The 21296-nt window shown below is 39.1% G+C and overlaps 1 protein-coding gene across 1 annotated transcript in view; it reads left to right on the top strand.

Moving 5' to 3' along the window:
• Positions 1-21296, top strand: part of DPP3 (dipeptidyl peptidase 3) — a gene marked incomplete in the record, with an annotated part of 131182 nt that overhangs the window by 43175 nt on the left and 66711 nt on the right. The window contains 4 exon segments of the mRNA XM_053720021.1: positions 14549-14679; positions 14830-14888; positions 15912-16106; positions 16205-16317. Coding sequence (XP_053575996.1) covers positions 14549-14679; positions 14830-14888; positions 15912-16106; positions 16205-16317 — 498 coding nt within the window.

Raw genomic sequence — 21296 nt, 5'->3', positions numbered from 1 at the left:
TAAAGTGGTATTTTTCAGGTTTAAGCTAGTCCACATCCATCTATTATTTCAGGAGGTTTTAGCTACTCTGGAACGACATCATGGTCGTTGTTATTCTGAGATCATGATTAAAGAGAGAACGAGTATCTCCTTTTCTTTCATGTAATTAGCAAGAGTCCATGAGCTAGTGACGTATGGGATATACATTCCTACCAGGAGGGGCAAAGTTTCCCAAACCTCAAATGCCTATAAATACACCCCTCACCACACCCACAAATCAGTTTTACAAACTTTGCCTCCTATGGAGGTGGTGAAGTAAGTTTGTGCTAGATTCTACGTTGATATGCGCTCCGCAGCAGGTTGGAGCCTGGTTTTCCTCTCAGCGTGCAGTGAATGTCAGAGGGATGTGAGGAGAGTATTGCCTATTTGAATGCAGTGATCTCCTTCTACGGGGTCTATTTCATAAGGTTCTCTGTTATCGGTCGTAGAGATTCATCTCTTACCTCCCTTTTCAGATTGACGATATACTCTTATATTTACCATTTCCTCTACTGATTCTCGTTTCAGTACTGGTTTGGCTTTCTACAAACATGTAGATGAGTGTCCTGGGGTAAGTAAGTCTTATTTTCTGTGACACTCTAAGCTATGGTTGGGCACTTTTTTATAAAGTTCTAAATATATGTATTCAAACATTTATTTGCCTTGACTCAGGATGTTCAACATTCCTTATTTTCAGACAGTCAGTTTCATACTTGGGATAAATGCATTTGTTTCAATCATTTTTTCTTACCTTAAAAAATTTGACTTTTTCCCTGTGGGCTGTTAGGCTCGCGGGGGCAGAAAATGCTTCATTTTATTGCGTCATTCTTGGCGCAAAAATTTTCTTGTCATTTCCGGCGTCATACGTGTCGCCGGAAGTTGCGTCATTTTTTTGACGTTTTTGCGCCAAAAAATGTCGGCGTTACCGGATGTGGCGCCATTCTTGGCGCCAAAAGCATTTAGGCGCCAAATAATGTGGGCGGCTTTTTTGGCGCTAAAAAATTAGAGCGTCATTGTTGTCTCCACAATATTTAAGTCTCATTATTTATTGCTTCTGGTTGCTAGAAGCTTGTTCATTGGCATTTTTTTCCCATTCCTGAAACTGTCATTTAAGGAATTTGATCAATTTTGCTTTATATGTTGTTTTTTCTATTACATATTGCAAGATGTCTCAGATGGACTCTGAATCAGAAGCCACTTCTGGAAAAACGCTTAACTGAGTTTCAGTTCTACCAAAGCTAAGTTCATTTATTTTAAATGTTTATCTTTAGCTATGGTTTGTAATAAGTTATTATGTTATACTTTTACATGCGGATTCCATTAGTATTTATGCTTTATATATTTTCTTTCCTTACAAGAAATATTTAGAAGACTTATAAGAAATATTTTTCTGATTCTATGTTAAAGGCTTTGTCTGACTTCGTGCCTTCTAATAAAATTTTTAGGTCTTTTTCACTTCTTTTTTAATTATTGAAGTTTCAAATGACCAACAACATACTGATTTATCCTTCTCTGATGATGTTTTTTTCTCTTTCAGAAATTTTCTTCATCAGATATTGACACTAACAAATCTACTTTCTATTGTTAAGTGTGTTCAGTCCACGGGTCATCCATTACTTATGGGATATATTCTCCTTCCCAACAGGAAGTTGCAAGAGGATCACCCAAGCAGAGCTGCTATATAGCTCCTCCCCTCACATGTCATATCCAGTCATTCTCTTGCAAGTCTCAACAAAGGAGGTTGTGAGAGGAGATGGGAGTTTTTTACTTAATATTCTTCAATCAAAAGTTTATTATTTTAAAATAGCACCGGAGTGTGCTGTTTATTCTCTCAGGCAGTATTTAGAAGAAGGATCTGCCTGCGTTTTTCTATGATCTTAGCAGACGTAACTAAGATCCACTGGCTGTTCTCGCACATTCTGAGGAGTGGGGTAACTTCAGAGAAGGGAATAGCATGCGGGGTCTCCTGCAAATGAGGTATGTGCAGTAAAATATTTTCTAGGAATGGAATTGATTAAGAAAACACTGCTGTTACCCATATGACGTAAGTACAGCCTTTAATGCAGTAGTAGCGACTGGTATCAGGCTGATAAATGTATGCGCAGTTGAGTTATTTTCTAGGGACTAGAATTTGACTTTAAATACTGTTAGTACTGAAATAAATGTATGAGCCTTAACTGCAGTAGAAGCGACTGGTAGCAGGCTTAGTGATAACTTTGCATAACACTGGAAAGTTGTTTTTTAAAAAACGTTTACTGGCATGTTATTCGTTTTGTGAGGTACTTTGGTGATAAATCTTTTTGGGCATGATTTTTTTCCACATGGCTAACGTATATTTCTGCATAGAAACCGTTATATCAGGTCTCCCACTGTTGTGATATGAGTGGGAGGGACCTTTTTTTAGCGCCTTGTTGCGCAGTTAAAATTCTAGCACAGTCTTCCTGCTTCTTCCTCTTTGATCCAGGACGTCTCCAGAGAGCTCAGGGGTCTTCAAAATTCATTTTTGAGGGAGGTAATCAGTCACAGCAGACCTGTGACAGTGTGTTTGACTGTGAGAAAAGCGTTAAATCTTAAATTGATTATCCGTTTTGGGTATTGAGGGGTTAATCATCCTTTTGCTAATGGGTGCAATCCTCTGCTAATTTCATACATTTACTGTTTAAAATTGGTTGCTATAACTGTATTAGTTCATTGTTATTTCAACTGTGACAGTTTTTTTGTGTTTTTAAAAGCGCTGCAGCGTTTTTTATATTGCTTGTAAACTTATTGAAAGAAATTTCCAAGCTTGATAGCTTCTTTGCTAGTCTGTTTAAACATGTCTGACACAGATGAATCTGCTTGCTCATTATGTTTAAAGGCCAATGTGGAGCCCAATAGAAATATGTGTACCAATTGTATTGATGTTACTTTAAATAAAAGTCTGTCTTTACCGGTAAAGAAATTATCACCAGACAACGAGGGGGAAGTTATGCCGCCTAACTCTCCTCACGTGTCAGTACCTTCGCCTCCCGCTCAGGAGGTGCGTGAGATTGTGGCGCCAAGCACATCAAGGCACTTACAAATCACTTTACAAGATATGGCTAATGTTATGAAAGAAGTATTATCTAATTTGCCTGAGTTAAGAGGCAAGCGCGATAGCTCTGGGTTAAGGACAGAGCGCGCTGATGATATGAGGGCCATGTCTGACACTGCGTCACAATTTGCAGAACATGAGGACGGAGAGCTTCATTCTGTGGGTGACGGATCTGATCCAGGGAGACCGGATTCAGAAATATCAAATTTTAAATTTAAGCTTGAGAACCTCCGTGTATTGTTAGGGGAGGTATTAGCGGCTCTGAATGATTGCGACACGGTTGCAATCCCAGAGAAATTATGTAGGCTGGATAAATACTATGCGGTACCGGTGTGTACTGACGTTTTTCCTATACCTAAAAGGCTTACAGAGATTATTAGCAAGGAGTGGGATAAACCCGGTGTGCCTTTTTCCCCTCCTCCGATATTTAGAAAAATGTTCCCGATAGACGCCACCACACGAGACTTATGGCAGACGGTCCCTAAGGTGGCGGGAGCAGTTTCTACTTTAGCCAAGCGTACCACTATTCCGGTGGAGGATAGTTGTGCTTTCTCAGATCCAATGGACAAAAAATTAGAAGGTTACCTTAAGGTTTTATTTTACAGCCCCTTGCATGCATTGCGCCCGTCACTGCTGCAGCGGCATTCTGGTTTGAGTCTCTGGAAGAGGCTATTCGCACAGCACCATTGGATGAGACTTTGAACAAGCTTAAAGCCCTTAAGCTAGCTAATGCATTTGTTTCGGATGCCGTTGTGCATTTAACCAAACTAACGGCTAAGAACTCCGGTTTCACCATCCAGGCGCGCAGAGCGCTATGGCTTAAGTCCTGGTCAGCAGATGTAACTTCTAAATCTAAATTGCTTAATATTCCTTTCAAAGGGCAAACCTTATTCGGGCCCGGCTTGAAGGAGATTATTGCTGACATTACTGGAGGTAAGGGTCACACCCTTCCTCAGGACAGGGCCAAATCAAAGGCCAAACAGTCTAGTTTTCGTGCCTTTCGTAATTTCAAGGCAGGAGCAGCATCAACTTCCTCCGCTCCAAAACAGGAAGGAACTGCTGCTCGTTACAGACAGGGTTGGAAAAGCAACCAGTCTTGGAACAAGGGCAAGCAGGCCAGAAAGCCTACTTCTGCCCCTAAGACAGCACGAAGAGAGGGCCCCCTATCCGGAAACGGATCTAGTGGGGGGCAGACTTTCTCTCTTCGCCCAGGCTTGGGCAAGAGATGTCCAGGATCCCTGGGCGTTGGAGATTATATCTCAGGGATACCTTCTGGACTTCAAAGCTGCTCCTCCACAAGGGAGATTTCACCTTTCAAGGTTATCAGCAAACCAAATAAAGAAAGAGGCTTTTCTTCACTGTGTACAAGACCTCCTAGTAATGGGGGTGATCCACCCAGTTCCGCGGACGGAACAAGGGCAGGGATTTTACTCAAATCTGTTTGTGGTTCCCTAGAAAGAGGGAACCTTCAGACCAATCTTGGACCTAAAAATCTTAAACAAATTCCTAAAAGTTCCATCATTCAAAATGGAAACTATTCGAACCATCCTACCCATGATCCAAGAGGGTCAGTACATGACCACAGTGGACTTAAAGGATGCCTACATTCACATACCGATTCACAAAGATCATTATCGGTACCTAAGGTTTGCCTTTCTAGACAGGCATTACCAGTTTGTAGCTCTTCCCTTCGGGTTAGCTACGGCCCCGAGAATTTTTACAAAGGTTCTGGGCTCGCTTCTGGCGGTTCTAAGACCGCGAGGCATATCGGTGGCTCCGTACCTAGACGACATTCTGATACAAGCGTCAAGTTTTCAAAATGCAAAGTCTCATACAGAGATAGTTCTAGCATTTCTGAGGTCGCATGGGTGGAAAGTGAACATGGAAAAGAGTTCTCTGTTACCACTCACAAGGGTTCCTTTTCTAGGGACTCTTATAGATTCTGTAGAGATGAAGATTTACCTGACGGAGTCCAGGTTATCAAAAATCCTAAATGCTTGCCGTGTCCTTCATTCCATTCCAAGCCCATCAGTAGCTCAGTGCATGGAAGTAATCGGCTTAATGGTCGCGGCAATGGACATAGTGCCATTTGCGCGCCTGCATCTCAGACCGCTGCAATTATGCATGCTGAGTCAGTGGAATGGGGATTACTCAGATCTGTCCCCTTTACTAAATCTGGACCAGGAGGCCAGAGATTCTCTTCTCTGGTGGTTGTCTCGGATTCATCTGTCCAAGGGAATGACTTTTCGCAGACCAGATTGGACGATTGTAACAACAGATGCCAGCCTTCTAGGCTGGGGCGCAGTCTGGAATTCCCTGAAGGCTCAGGGATCATGGACTCAGGAGGAGAAACTCCTTCCAATAAACATTCTGGAATTAAGAGCAATATTCAATGCTCTTCTAGCTTGGCCTCAGTTAGCAACACTGAGGTTCATCAGATTTCAGTCGGACAACATCACGACTGTGGCTTACATCAATCATCAAGGGGGAACCAGGAGTTCCCTAGCGATGTTAGAAGTCTCAAAGATAATTCGCTGGGCAGAGTCTCACTCTTGCCATCTGTCAGCGATCTACATCCCAGGCGTGGAGAACTGGGAGGCGGACTTTCTAAGCCGCCAGACCTTTCACCCGGGGGAGTGGGAACTTCACCCGGAGGTATTTGCTCAACTGATTCTTCGTTGGGGCGAACCCGAACTGGATCTCATGGCTTCTCGCCAGAACGCCAAGCTTCCTTGTTACAGATCCAGGTCCAGGGACCCGGGAGCGGTGCTGGTAAATGCACTAGCAGCCCCTTGGGTTTTCAACATGGCTTATGTGTTTCCACCATTTCCGTTGCTGCCTCGTCTGATTGCCAGGATCAAACAGGAGAGAGCATCGGTGATTCTGATAGCGCCTGCGTGGCCACGCAGGACCTGGTATGCAGACCTAGTGGACATGTCGTCCTGTCCACCTTGGTCTCTGCCTCTGAGGCAGGACCTTCTACTTCAGGGTCCTTTCAACCATCCAAGCCTAATTTCTCTGAGGCTGACTGCATGGAGATTGAACGCTTGATTCTATCAAAGCGTGGTTTCTCGGAGTCGGTCATTGATACATTGATACAGGCTCGGAAACCGGTTACCAGAAAAATTTACCATAAGATATGGCGTAAATATTTACATTGGTGTGAATCCAAGAGTTACTCATGGAGTAAGGTTAGGATTCCTAGGATATTGTCTTTTCTACAAGAGGGTCTAGAAAAGGGTTTATCCGCTAGTTCGTTAAAGGGACAGATTTCTGCTCTGTCTATTCTTTTTCACAAACGTCTGGCAGAGAACCCAGACGTCCAGGCTTTTTGTCAGGCTTTGGCTAGGATTAAGCCTGTGTTTAAAACTGTTGCTCCCCCGTGGAGCTTAAACTTGGTTCTTAAAGTTCTTCAGGGTGTTCCGTTTGAACCCCTTCATTCCATTGATATTAAGCTTTTATCTTGGAAAGTTCTGTTTTTGATGGCTATTTCCTCGGCTCCGAGAGTCTCTGAGTTATCTGCCTTACATTGTGATTCTCCTTATCTGATTTTTCATTCAGACAAGGTGGTTTTGCGTACTAAACCTGGGTTTTTACCTAAGGTTGTTTCTAATAGGAATATCAATCAGGAGATTGTTGTTCCATCATTATGTCCTAACCCTTCTTCAAAGAAGGAACGTCTTTTGCATAATCTGGATGTAGTCCGTGCACTGAAGTTCTACTTACAGGCAACTAAGGATTTTCGGAAAACTTCTCTGTTTGTCATTTATTCTGGACAGAGGAGAGGTCAAAAGGCTTTGGCTACCTCTCTCTCTTTTTGGCTTCGTAGCATAATACATTTAGCCTATGAGACTGCTGGACAGCAGCCCCCTGAAAGAATTACAGCTCATTCCACTAGAGCTGTGGCTTCCACCTGGGCCTTTAAGAATGAGGCCTCTGTTGAACAGATTTGCAAGGCTGCAACTTGGTCTTCACTTCATACCTTTTCAAAATTTTACAAATTTGACAATTTTGCTTCTTCGGAGGCTGTTTTTGGGAGAAAGGTTCTACAGGCAGTGGTTCCTTCTGTTTAAAGTTCCTGCCTTGTCCCTCCCATCATCCGTGTACTTTAGCTTTGGTATTGGTATCCCATAAGTAATGGATGACCCGTGGACTGAACACACTTAACAAGAGAAAACATAATTTATGCTTACCTGATAAATTTATTTCTCTTGTAGTGTGTTCAGTCCACGGCCCGCCCTGTCTTTTTTTGAGGCAGTTCTAAATTTTAATTAAAGCTCCAGTCACCACTGCACCCTATAGTTTCTCCTTTCTCGTCTTGTTTCCAGTCGAATGACTGGATATGACATGTGAGGGGAGGAGCTATATAGCAGCTCTGCTTGGGTGATCCTTTCAACTTCCTGTTGGGAAGGAGAATATATCCCATAAGTAATGGATGACCCGTGGACTGAACACACTACAAGAGAAATACATTTATCAGGTAAGCATAAATTATGTTTTTTTATTATTTTTCTATTATTAAAGTACATTTGTTCTTTGTTGAAAAGGTGTTGATTATTTTGGATATTAAGGTAACTAGTTCTTTAAGACTAGCTGACATTATTTCTGCCTATTTATTTCTTCTGTGTTTTCAGAGGTTTTCTTTCCAATTCCCTATACTAGGGAATGGAATAGGCTGAGAATTTTCTTTTATTCCTTCTTCAAAGGTTTTAAACTATATTCTTTGCCAGCAGTTAAACTCAATTTGGAGGGTTCTCCAATTTATTGGGACTATCTCTAATTCTGCTTATTATGCTATTGTTTCTATAGCAAAATAGTATTTATTTTCCTTTAGATAATTTTCCATAAATAAGATACAACTATTTAGTTTCAGGTACTTTCTTGGTCCTGTGATTTATTTGGATATTGCAATTGCTTCATTTTCTCTGTTTACTTTAAGATCAAGTATCAGATTATGATTTATTTTAGCATTGTTAAAGGGACAACATTTACTAGACTAGGTGCTGTTGCATTTGTCTTGTTGTTTTGCATTTATTGATTATGCAAGTCCACTGTATTGGCTGGTCCTTTAATCTGGACTATCATGCTAATAATTTCATTTGTGTCTTCATTTTATTGAATATTTTCGCAAATGAGGGTTAATCTATGTCTTTAGATTTTTTAGCTAGAAGAATTTTGTGATTTTTAAAAAAAAAAAAAAAAAATCCATATTTCTTTTGTTCTAAGATAATCTATTATTTGTTTTATAATTGGATTCAATTCTTATCTGTTACTCTGGGCTTCAAGGTTGAGTTCTAAGACTAAAACGTTAAGCTTATACTGGTTTGGTTGTTCTTATTAAGGAACGAATTCCTGAGTTCTTTCCCAAGTAACATGTCTATATTTGGAGTTCGAAATCAGCTCCCTAATTTTGCGATGTACGTGCCGTATTCCAGCTTGGCTGGTAAGGGGCAGGTTAAGGCTTCTTTGAAATTTCTTTGATTTTATTCCAGTAAGGCTAACACTTTCTTTAACTGTGTTTCTGTCCTATATATTTTGGGTACTGTTGAAGCATGGCTGGGCACCCATGGGGTTCAAGCGCTGCTCAGACCTGGAATCTTCTAGGGTATTTCTTCCAGTTCCTTTTGAGGAACCGGGTTTTGGAGTTTTATTCAAACTATTTTGCCTTTTTATGGTCGTTGATAGCATTATTTGTTTTCATTAGATACAATAAATGCATATTTTCATTTTTCTGTTTTCATTCAGATTATTTTCTGAGGATGCGGAATCTCATATGATTCACTTACTCTTCAGGACATAGTTAGAGGATCTTCTTTTCAAAAGCTCTTGATTCCTCACACAAGGGTCACCTTTTTTAGGTTTCCAGATAGTTTGTGTCACTGTCCTTGTCTCTATCAGACAAGGGATAATGTTATGGGTTCCGTCTATTGGTACCTTTAGTCTCTATTATTTCCTTCAGTTGCTATATATGCATAGAAGTTTTAGGTCTTATGGCCACAGCATTGGATTCAATTCCCTTTGCTCATTTTCACTAGAAAGAGCCTTTCCAGTCTTTTATAAGTGTTGTTTCTTCTAGAACATGGTTGGAGGATCAATTTTCCAAAAAGTTTGTTTGATTCCTCAGACTATCGCAAGGTCCTTTTTTCCATCAGGTTCTCAAATCCTTAAATTTGAAGGTATGGAGATTGAACGCTTGATTCTCAGTCATAGAGGTTTCTCTGACTCTGTGATTCATACTATGTTACAGGCTCGTAAAACTGTATCTAGGAAGATATATTATCGAGTCTAGAAGATTTACATTTCTTGGTGTTTTTCTCATCATTTTTCTTGGCATTCTTTTAGAATTCCTAGAATTTTACAGTTTCTTCAGGTTGGTTTGGATAAGGTTTGTCTGCAAGTTCCTTGAAAGGTCAAATCTCTGCTCTTTCTGTTCTTTTTCACAGAAAGATCGCTAGTCTTCCTGATATTCATTGTTTTGTACAAGCTTTGGCTTGTATAAAACCTGTTATTAAGTCAATCTCTCCTCCTTGGAGTTTGAATTTGGTTCTGGGGGCTCTTCAAGCTCCTCCGTTTGAACCTATGCATTCGCTGGACATTAATTACTTTCTTGGAAAGTTTTGTTTCTTTTGGCCATCTCTTCTGCTAGAAGAGTTTCTGAATTATCTGCTCTTTCTTGTGAGTCTCCTTTTCTGATTTTTCATCAGGATAAGGCGGTGTTGCGAACTTCTTTTAAATTTTTAGCTAAGGTTGTGAATTCTAACAACATTAGTAGAGAAATTGTGGTTCCTTCATTGTGTCCTAATCCTAAGGATTCTAAGGAAAAGTCGTTGCATTCTTTGGATGTAGTTAGAGCTTTGAAATATTATGTTGAAGCTACTAAGGATTTCCGAAAGACTTCTAGTCTATTTGTTATCTTTTCCGGTTCTAGGAAAGGTCAGAAGGCTTCTGCCATTTCTTTGGCATCTTGGTTAAAATCTTTGTTTCATCATGCCTTTGTCGAGTTGGGTAAAACTCCGCCTCAATGGATTATAGCTCATTCTACTAGGTCAGTTTCTACTTCCTGGGCATATAGGAATGAAGCTTCAGTTGATTAGATTTACAAAGCAGCCACTTGGTCTTCTTTGCATACTTTTACTAAATTCTACCATTTTGATGTGTTTTCTTCTTCTGAAGCAGTTTTTGGTAGAAAAGTACTTCAGGCAGCTGTTTCAGTTTGATTCTTCTGCTTATAATTTCAGTTTTTTTCATTATAAGATTTAAACTTTATTTTGGGTGTGGATTTTTTTCAGCGGAATTGGCTGTCTTTATTTTATCCCTCCCTCTCTAGTGACTCTTGCGTGGAAGATCCACATCTTGGGTAGCCATTATCCCATACGTCACTAGCTCATGGACTCTTGCTAATTACATGAAAGAAAACATAATTTATGTAAGAACTTACCTGATAAATTCATTTCTTTCATATTAGCAAGAGTCCATGAGGCCCACCCTTTTTTGTGGTGGTTATGATTTTTTTGTATAAAGCACAATTATTCCAATTCCTTATTTTTTATGCTTTCGCACTTTTTTTCTTATCACCCCACTTCTTGGCTATACGTTAAACTGATTTGTGGGTGTGATGAGGGGTGTATTTATAGGCATTTTGAGGTTTGGGAAACTTTGCCCCTCCTGGTAGGAATGTATATCCCATACGTCACTAGCTCATGGACTCTTGCTAATATGAAAGAAATGAATTTATCAGGTAAGTTCTTACATAAATTATATTTTTCTCCATTTCCTATATTGAAGGGGTTTTCCTTAGTGGACTCCTCAAGGAGTCTGGGCAGACGGTACACAAGGTGGAATAATTTCCATGCTAGCCAGGAGACCTTCTATTCCCGTTGAGGATAGTAGTTCCTTTAAGGAGCCCATGGAAATACGGGGGTTGCTTAGGATGGCAACATAGGTTGATATATCTACCTTATGCGGCAGCATATGGGTTCATACGTTGTCTAATTCTATTCGGACCAGGCATTCCTCTCGAGGAATTCCAGAATAAGAATTTCTTTCTAATAGTTACTTCCCGTCAAGTATTTAGTGGGAAGCTAAGCTTTCAGGCTTACCATATTGGCTCAAAACTATTAATGGTTAAGATCTTGGTTGGAGGATGCGTCATCTAAGTCTAGTCTTTGGCGATTCCTTTTTCTGGACCAGGGTTGACGGAGATAGTCTAATGTTTTTGGAGTTGAGGGTCATCCCTCCCTCTAATTAAGATTTATTTTTCATTTCCTTCAGAAATTCAAGGGAATTTTTCTATTCCTCCTACAAGCAGGAGGGTAGTTCAGGTCTCAATATTATCTGTAGACCAGACAAAAAGAAAGGAGTTCTTGCACTGCGTAAGAGACCTCTTCATCATGGAAGTAATAGTTCCTGTTCTGATATGGGAACAGGGTCAGGGATTTTATTCCTTTCTGTTTGTGATTCCCACAAAGAGTGGTAACCTTCATTTCAAATTTTAGATTTCAAATTCCTCAGAGTACCGTCCTCTTAGATGGAAACTTCGTTCCATTCTCCCTTGATCCAAGCGGGTCAATTTAGGACAACAGTGGATTTAAAGGGCGCATTCCTGTATGTTCCCATTTACAGGGATCATCACAAGTTCCTAAGTTTGACAATTCTGGATAATCACTGCCAGTTCGTGTTTTTTCCCTTCGGTCTTGCCACAGCTCCCAGATTTTTCACAAGGGTTCTGGGATCGCTGTTGGCGGTGCTTCGGTTATGGGGCATTACAGTGGCACCCTGTTTGGGAGACATCCTAGTCCAGGCGCCATCATTTAAACAAGCAAGATCTCACATGGACAAGGTGCTGTCCTCCCTGCGATCTCACAAGTGGAAGGTAAATCTGAATAGGAGTTCCTTAGTCCCAGATACAAGGGTACCTTTCTTGGGATTTATGTTAGATTTCCTATCTATGAAGATTTTTCTGACAGAAGTCAGGAAATCAAAGATTATCGATACTTGTCTAGTCCTTCAGTCCACTCCTCGGCCGTCAGTGACTCAGTGCATGGAGTTCATCGGACTGATGGTGGCGGCAATGGACATCATCCCATTTGCTCATTTCCATCTCAGACCTCTGCAGTTAAGCATCCTCAGGCAATGGAACGGAGATTATGCAGACTTGTCTCCTCAAATAACTCTGGAGCAGGAGACAAGGGACTCTCTTCAATGGCGGTTGTCTTTGGATCTTCTCTCCCAGGGAATCTGCTTTCGCAGACCATCTTGGGTGATCTTGACAACAGACGCCAGCCTTCTGGTGTGGGGAGCAGTCTAGGGTTCCCTGAGTTTGGACTCAGTCAGATTATGTTCGTCCTATAGACATTCTAGAACTGAAGAGCAATATTCAATGCCTTTCTGGCCTGGCTCCGGTTAGCTTCTCTCCGGTTTATCAGGTTCCAGTCGGACAACATAACTTCAGTGACTTTCATCAATCATCAGGGAGGAATGAGGAGTTCCTTAGCGATGACAGAGGTAACCAATATAATCCAGTGGGCAGAAGCTCACCCTTGTTGCCTATCGGCAATGCATATCCCAGTGGTGGATAACTGGGAGGCGAATTCCTGAGCGGGCAGACCTTTCATCCGGGGGAGTGGGAACTCCATCCGGAAGTATTCTCCAATCTGATTCTCAAGTGGGGTCAGCCGGATTTGGATCTCATGATATCCTGATAGAATGCCAAGCTCCTGAGATACGGGTTGAGGTCCAGGGACCTCCAGGTGGAACTGATGGATGCTCAGGCGGTTCCTTGGACCTTCAGTCTAATATACCTATTTCTTCCGTTTGCTCTTCTTCCCCAGGTAATTGCTCAAGTCTAACGGGAGAGGGCTTCGGTGATCTTCATAGCACCGGCCTGGTTTCGCAGGATTTAGTATGCGGATCTGGTGGATATAGAATCTCTGCCACCTTGGACACTCCCGTTGAGTAAGGACCTTCTGATTCAGGGCCCTTCCTTCACCCAAATCTAGTTTCTCTGAAGTTGACTGCTTGGAGATTGAACGCTTATTTTTATCCAAGCGGGGATTTTCTGATCCGGTCATAAAGACCATGATTCAGGCTCGTAAGCCTGTAACTAGAAGGATTTACCATAAGATTTGGCCTAAATATCTCTATTGGTGTGAATCCAAGGGCTACTCATGGAGTAGAGTTAGGATTCCTAGAATTTTGTCTTTCCCCAAGAGGGTTTGAAGAAAGGTTTATCGACGAGCTCCCCAACGGGTCAAATCTCGGCCTTATCTATTTTGTTACACATACGTCTTTTGGATGTTCCAGAAGTACAATCATTTTGTCAGGCCTTGGTCAGGATCAGGCCTGTGTTCAAACCAGTTACTCCTCCATGGAGTTTTACTTTAGTTCTCAAGGGGCTCAGTTTGAGCATATGCATTCCTTAGATATTAAGTCATCTTGGAAAGTTTTATTTCTTGTGGCTATTTCTTCGGGTCGTAGAGTGTCAGAGCTCTCGGCATTGCAGTATGAATCTTCTTACCTTATTTTCCATTCAGATAAGGTAGTTTTACGTACTAAATTAGGATTTCTTCCTAAGGTTGTTTCTGATCGGAACATTAATCAGGAGATTGTTGTTCCCTCTTTGTGCCCTAATACTTCGTCTCAGAAAGAACAACTTCTGCACAATTCGTCAGTCTTCTTGTTTGTTTGTGATTTTCTCTGGAAAACGTAAGGGACAGAAAGCTACGGCTACTTCTCTTTCTTTTTGGATGAAGAGCATCATACATTTTGCATATGAGACTGCTGGACAGCAGCCTCCCGAGAGGGTTACGGCTCATTCTACGAGGGCTGTTGCATTTGCAAGGCTGCAACTTGGTCCTCTCTTCACACTTTTTCAAAGTTTTACAAATTTGATTCTTTTGCCTCGGATGAGGCCGCTTTAGGTGGAGTGGTTCTTCAAGCAGTGGTGCCTTCCGTTTAGGTTCCCTGTCTTGTCCCTCCCGTATCATCTGTGTACTCTACCTTGGGTATTGAATCCCATTGGTAATTAAGATGATCCGTGAACTCATCGTGTCATAAAAAAGAAAATTTATGCTTACCTGATAAATATTTATTTTTTGAGACAATGAGTCCACTGCCCGCCCTGTTCTTGTAAGACAGGTTGTGAGTTATTGTAAACTTCAGACACCTCTGCACCTTGGCTTTTCCTTTTCTCTTCCTAACTTCGGTCGAATGACTGGAGTGGGAGGGAAGGGAGGAGCTATTTAACAGCCCTGCTGTGGTGCTCTTTGCCTCCTCCTGCTGACCAGGAGGTGAATATCCCATTAGAAATTAAGATGATCCGTGGACTCATCGTGTCAAAAAAGAAATACATTTATCAGGTAAGCATAAATTTTATTTTTCTACTAGTTGTCACAAATCCTCTTCCTGACATTGACGCCTCTTGTTCACGGTTTCCTCTCTTTTCTCTGACATTTGCAGGCCTTTGCAGCCAATGAGAATCAACGACAGATGCTTGAGGAATATGGGCGGAGTTTTCAGGAAGGCTCTATAAAAGCTCATAAGGAGGGGTCCAAGTACTGGGTGCAAGATAAGGGGCCCATAGTGGAGAAGTGAGTTTTGTGATGAAGAGGGTCATGTGGGGTGAGAGGGAGAAGCGATCCCATGTATGAGGCGCTAAGAGGGGGCTAGAATTTAAAGGGGTCACAAACATTTATTTAAAGGGGTGGTATGTGGTAGTGACATCTGACCTCTCCCCTTAGTTATATTGGCTTCATTGAGAGCTACAGAGACCCTTTTGGATCTAGAGGAGAGTTTGAAGGTAAGTGCCTTCAAGGGTGGAGAAGTTGAGAGTGAGTGGCGGACTGACGATGGGTGTGGGGGGCTAGGGATGGGCAAGGACTGTGTGGGTGTGAAGCTGACAGAGTGTTGGGCTAGGGATGGGTGGGGGCAAGTGGATGTGAATTTAAGATAGTGGACAGCTAGGGATGGGTGAGGGTGTGTGTGACACAGAGTGGGGGGCTAGGGATGGGTGGGTGTGAGTGACACAGAGTGGGGGGGGCTAGGGATGGGTGAGGGTGTAACACAGAGTGGGGTTGCTAGGGATGTCTGAGGGTGTGACACAGTGGGGGTTAGGAATGTGTTAGTGTGTGACACAGAGTGGGGGGCTAGGAATGGTTGTGCGGTGGGATAGGGGGGCTAGGGATGGTTGTGGTGTGTGAAGGGGGGGCTAGGGATGGGTGAGGGGGGTGTGGGTGTGACACAGAGAGGGGGTGTGACAGAGTGGGGGGATGAGTGAGGGGTGTGACACAGAGTGGGGGGCTAGGGGTGGGGTAGGGGGGCGTGGGTATGAAGCTGAGAGCGTGGGGAGGCTGTTGTGGAGACAGAGAGGCAGATGTAGATAATATGAAAGGTACCAGAAAAGAAAGTGTATGAGAATGAGCAGGACAAGGAGAGACAGACAGTATTTGGGACAGTTACAGAGGAGCATTGTGGGTAATAGTGAGAGAGTGTACGAGAATGAGCAGGGCAAGGTGAGACGGACAGTATTTTGGGACAATTAGAGGAGCATTGTGGGTAATAATGAGAGAGTGTACGAGAATGAGCAGGGCAAGGAGAGACGGACAGTATTTGGGACAGTTACAGAGGAGCATTGTGGGTAATAGAGATGTGACAGTAACCGAGAGAGACGATGGTAAAGAGTTGAGATTATATGACTTGTCTCTCATTTGGTTTCTTTAATGTATTTACTGTCTTTCCCCCTGCCCCTAGTCTTCGTCCCTTGTGTTCTCTCCTCCCGGGATGTCTTCTGCATGTTCTCTTACATCCCCTAATCTTCCCACAGGCTTCGTAGCTGTTGTCAACAAATCCGTGAGCGCTCGCTTTGGTCTCTTGGTGTCTGAGGCAGAGCGTCTCTTGTCGTCTCTCCCATGGCCGCCAGCTTTTGAGAAGGACACCTTCCTGCGTCCTGACTTCACCTCTCTGGATGTGGTGACATTTAGTGGTAGCGGAATCCCTGCCGGCATCAACATCCCAAACTGTAAGGGTGCAGCGCTTTAAATAGAATGCTTATACCTTGTGTGAAACAGACATTATAACACTATGGAGAGAGATAACCTACATCTCTCTTACTCTCAGATGATGACATTAGACAGTCTGTCGGATTCAAGAACGTCTCTCTGGGTAACGTACTGTCGGTTGGTTATGCCACTGGGCGCGATAAGCTGACGTTTCTACGTGAGGAGGACAAGGTACATTGCAGCACCAAGTGTGAGCTATAAAACACCAGTTAGTGTTTATTTGGGTTGAAATTGTAATAGTGAGAGATGATAGGTGCTCTACCTAGGTTCCTACAGATTTGCCTCTTATCACAACTCTTAACAATTTATAGTGACGCTGAGTGTAATAATATATAGTATAGATATATAGTGACGCTGAGCGTAACAATATATAGTATAGATATATAGTGACGCTGAGTGTAACAATATATAGGATAGATATATAGTGACGCTGAGTGTAACAATATATAGGATAGATATATAGTGACGCTGAGTGTAATAATATATAGTATAGATATATAGTGACACTGAGCATAACAATATATAGTATAGATATATAGTGACGCTGAGTGTAACAATATATAGTATAGATATATAGTGACGCTGAGTGTAACAATATATAGTATAGATATATAGTGACGCTGAGTGTAACAATATATAGTATAGATATATAGTGACACTGAGTGTAACAATATATAGTATAGATATATAGTGATGCTGAGTGTAACAATATATAGTATAGATATATAGTGACGCTGAGTGTAACAATATATAGTATAGATATATAGTGACGCTGAGTGTAACAATATATAGTATAGATATATAGTGACGCTGAGTTTAACAATATATAGTATAGATATATAGTGACGCTGAGTGTAACAATATATAGTATAGATATATAGTGACGCTGAGTGTAACAATATATAGGATAGATATATAGTGACGCTGAGTGTAACAATATATAGTATAGATATATAGTGACGCTGAGTGTAACAATATATAGGATAGATATATAGTGACGCTGAGTGTAACAATATATAGGATAGATATATAGTGACGCTGAGTGTAACAATATATAGTATAGATATATAGTGACGCTGAGTGTAACAATATATAGGATAGATATATAGTGACGCTAAGTGTAACAATATATAGTATAGATATATAGTGACGCTGAGTGTAACAATATATAGTATAGATATATAGTGACGCTGAGTATAACAATATATAGTATAGATATATAGTGACGCTGAGTGTAACAATATATAGGATAGATATATAGTGACGCTGAGTGTAACAATATATAGTATAGATATATAGTGACGCTGAGTGTAACAATATATAGTATAGATATATAGTGACGCTGAGTGTAACAATATATAGGATAGATATATAGTGACGCTGAGTGTAACAATATATAGTATAGATATATAGTGACGCTGAGTGTAACAATATATAGTATAGATATATAGTGACGCTGAGTGTAACAATATATAGTATAGATATATAGTGACGCTGAGTGTAACAATATATAGTATAGATATATAGTGACGCTGAGTGTAACAATATATAGTATAGATATATAGTGACTCTGAGTGTAATAATATATAGTATAGATATATAGTGACGCTGAGTGTAACAATATATAGTATAGATATATAGTGATGCTGAGTGTAACAATATATAGTATAGATATATAGTGATGCTGAGTGTAACAATATATAGTATAGATATATAGTGACGCTGAGTGTAACAATATATAGTATAGATATATAGTGATGCTGAGTGTAACAATATATAGTATAGATATATAGTGACGCTGAGTATAACAATATATAGTATAGATATATAGTGACGCTGAGTGTAACAATATATAGTATAGATATATAGTGACGCTGAGTGTAACAATATATAGTATAGATATATAGTGACGCTGAGTGTAACAATATATAGTATAGATATATAGTGACGCTGAGTGTAACAATATATAGTATAGATATATAGTGATGCTGAGCGTAACAATATATAGTATAGATATATAGTGATACTGAGTGTAACAATATATAGTATAGATATATAGTGATGCTGAGAGTAACAATATATAGTATAGATATATAGTGACGCTGAGCGTAACAATATATAGTATAGATATATAGTGACGCTGAGTGTAACAATATATAGTATAGATATATAGTGATGCTGAGCGTAACAATATATAGTATAGATATATAGTGATACTGAGTGTAACAATATATAGTATAGATATATAGTGATGCTGAGAGTAACAATATATAGTATAGATATATAGTGACGCTGAGCGTAACAATATATAGTATAGATATATAGTGACGCTGAGAGTAACAATATATAGTATAGATAGATATATATAGTAACGCTGAGTGTAACAATATATAGTATAGATATATAGTGATACTGAGAGTAACAATATATAGTATAGATATATAGTGACGCTGAGTGTAACAATATATAGTATAGATATATAGTGATGCTGAGCGTAACAATATATAGTATAGATATATAGTGATACTGAGTGTAACAATATATAGTATAGATATATAGTGACACTGAGTGTAACAATATATAGTATAGATATATAGTGATACTGAGAGTAACAATATATAGTATAGATATATAGTGACGCTGAGCGTAACAATATATAGTATAGATATATAGTGACGCTGAGAGTAACAATATATAGTATAGATATATAGTGACGCTGAGTGTAACAATATATAGTATAGATATATAGTGACGCTAAGTGTAACAATATATAGTATAGATATATAGTGACGCTAAGTGTAACAATATATAGTATAGATATATAGTGACGCTAAGTGTAACAATATATAGTATAGATATATAGTGACGCTGAGTGTAACAATATATAGTATAGATATATAGTGACGCTGAGTATAACAATATATAGTATAGATATATAGTGATGCTGAGTGTAACAATATATAGTATAGATATATAGTGACGCTGAGTGTAACAATATATAGTATAGATATATAGTGACGCTGAGTGTAACAATATATAGTATAGATATATAGTGATGCTGAGTGTAACAATATATAGTATAGATATATAGTGACGCTGAGTGTAACAATATATAGTATAGATATATAGTGACGCTGAGTGTAACAATATATAGTATAGATATATAGTGACACTGAGTGTAACAATATATAGTATAGATATATAGTGATGCTGAGTGTAACAATATATAGTATAGATATATAGTGACGCTGAGTGTAACAATATATAGTATAGATATATAGTGACGCTGAGTGTAACAATATATAGTATAGATATATAGTGACGCTGAGTGTAACAATATATAGTATAGATATATAGTGATACTGAGTGTAACAATATATAGTATAGATATATAGTGACACTGAGTGTAACAATATATAGTATAGATATATAGTGATACTGAGTGTAACAATATATAGGATAGATATATAGTGATACTGAGTGTAACAATATATAGTATAGATATATAGTGACACTGAGTGTAACAATATATAGTATAGATATATAGTGACGCTGAGTGTAACAATATATAGTATAGATATATAGTGACGCTGAGTGTAACAATATATAGTATAGATATATAGTGACGCTGAGTATAACAATATATAGTATAGATATATAGTGACGCTGAGTGTAACAATATATAGTATAGATATATAGTGACGCTGAGTGTAACAATATATAGTATAGATATATAGTGATACTGAGTGTAACAATATATAGTATAGATATATAGTGACACTGAGTGTAACAATATATAGTATAGATATATAGTGACGCTGAGTGTAACAATATATAGTATAGATATATAGTGACGCTGAGTGTAACAATATATAGTATAGATATATAGTGACGCTGAGTATAACAATATATAGTATAGATATATAGTGACGCTGAGTGTAACAATATATAGTATAGATATATAGTGACGCTGAGTGTAACAATATATAGTATAGATATATAGTGATACTGAGTGTAACAATATATAGTATAGATATATAGTGACACTGAGTGTAACAATATATAGTATAGATATATAGTGATGCTGAGTGTAACAATATATAGTATAGATATATAGTGACACTGAGTGTAACAATATATAGTATAGATATATAGTGACGCTGAGTGTAACAATATATAGTATAGATATATAGTGACACTGAGTGTAACAATATATAGTATAGATATATAGTGACACTGAGTGTAACAATATATAGTATAGATATATAGTGACGCTGAGTGTAACAATATATAGTATAGATATATAGTGACGCTGAGTGTAACAATATATAGTATAGATATATAGTGACGCTGAGTGTAACAATATATAGTATAGATATATAGTGACGCTGAGTGTAACAATATATAGTATAGATATATAGTGACGCTGAGTGTAACAATATATAGTATAGATATATAGTGACGCTGAGTGTAACAATATATAGTATAGATATATAGTGACGCTGAGTGTAACAATATATAGTATAGATATATAGTGACGCTGAGTGTAACAATATATAGTATAGATATATAGTGACGCTGAGTGTAACAATATATAGTATAGATATATAGTGACACTGAGTGTAACAATATATAGTATAGATATATAGTGACGCTGAGTGTAACAATATATAGTATAGATATATAGTGACACTGAGTGTAACAATATATAGTATAGATATATAGTGACGCTGAGTGTAACAATATATAGTATAGATATATAGTGACGCTGAGTGTAACAATATATAGTATAGATATATAGTGACGCTGAGTGTAACAATATATAGTATAGATATATAGTGACGCTGAGTGTAACAATATATAGTATAGATATATAGTGACGCTGAGTGTAACAATATATAGTATAGATATATAGTGACGCTGAGTGTAACAATATATAGTATAGATATATAGTGACGCTGAGTGTAACAATATATAGTATAGATATATAGTGACTCTGAGTGTAACAATATATAGGATAGATATATAGTGACGCTGAGTGTAACAATATATAGTATAGATATATAGTGACGCTGAGTGTAACAATATATAGTATAGATATATAGTGACGCTGAGTGTAACAATATATAGTATAGATATATAGTGACGCT

This window comes from Bombina bombina, chromosome 7 (genome assembly GCF_027579735.1).
Source record: "Bombina bombina isolate aBomBom1 chromosome 7, aBomBom1.pri, whole genome shotgun sequence".
Lineage (NCBI taxonomy): Eukaryota > Metazoa > Chordata > Amphibia > Anura > Bombinatoridae > Bombina > Bombina bombina.
The sequence above is the reverse complement of the archived record's forward strand: the minus strand, read 5'-3'. Positions and strand labels throughout refer to the sequence as shown.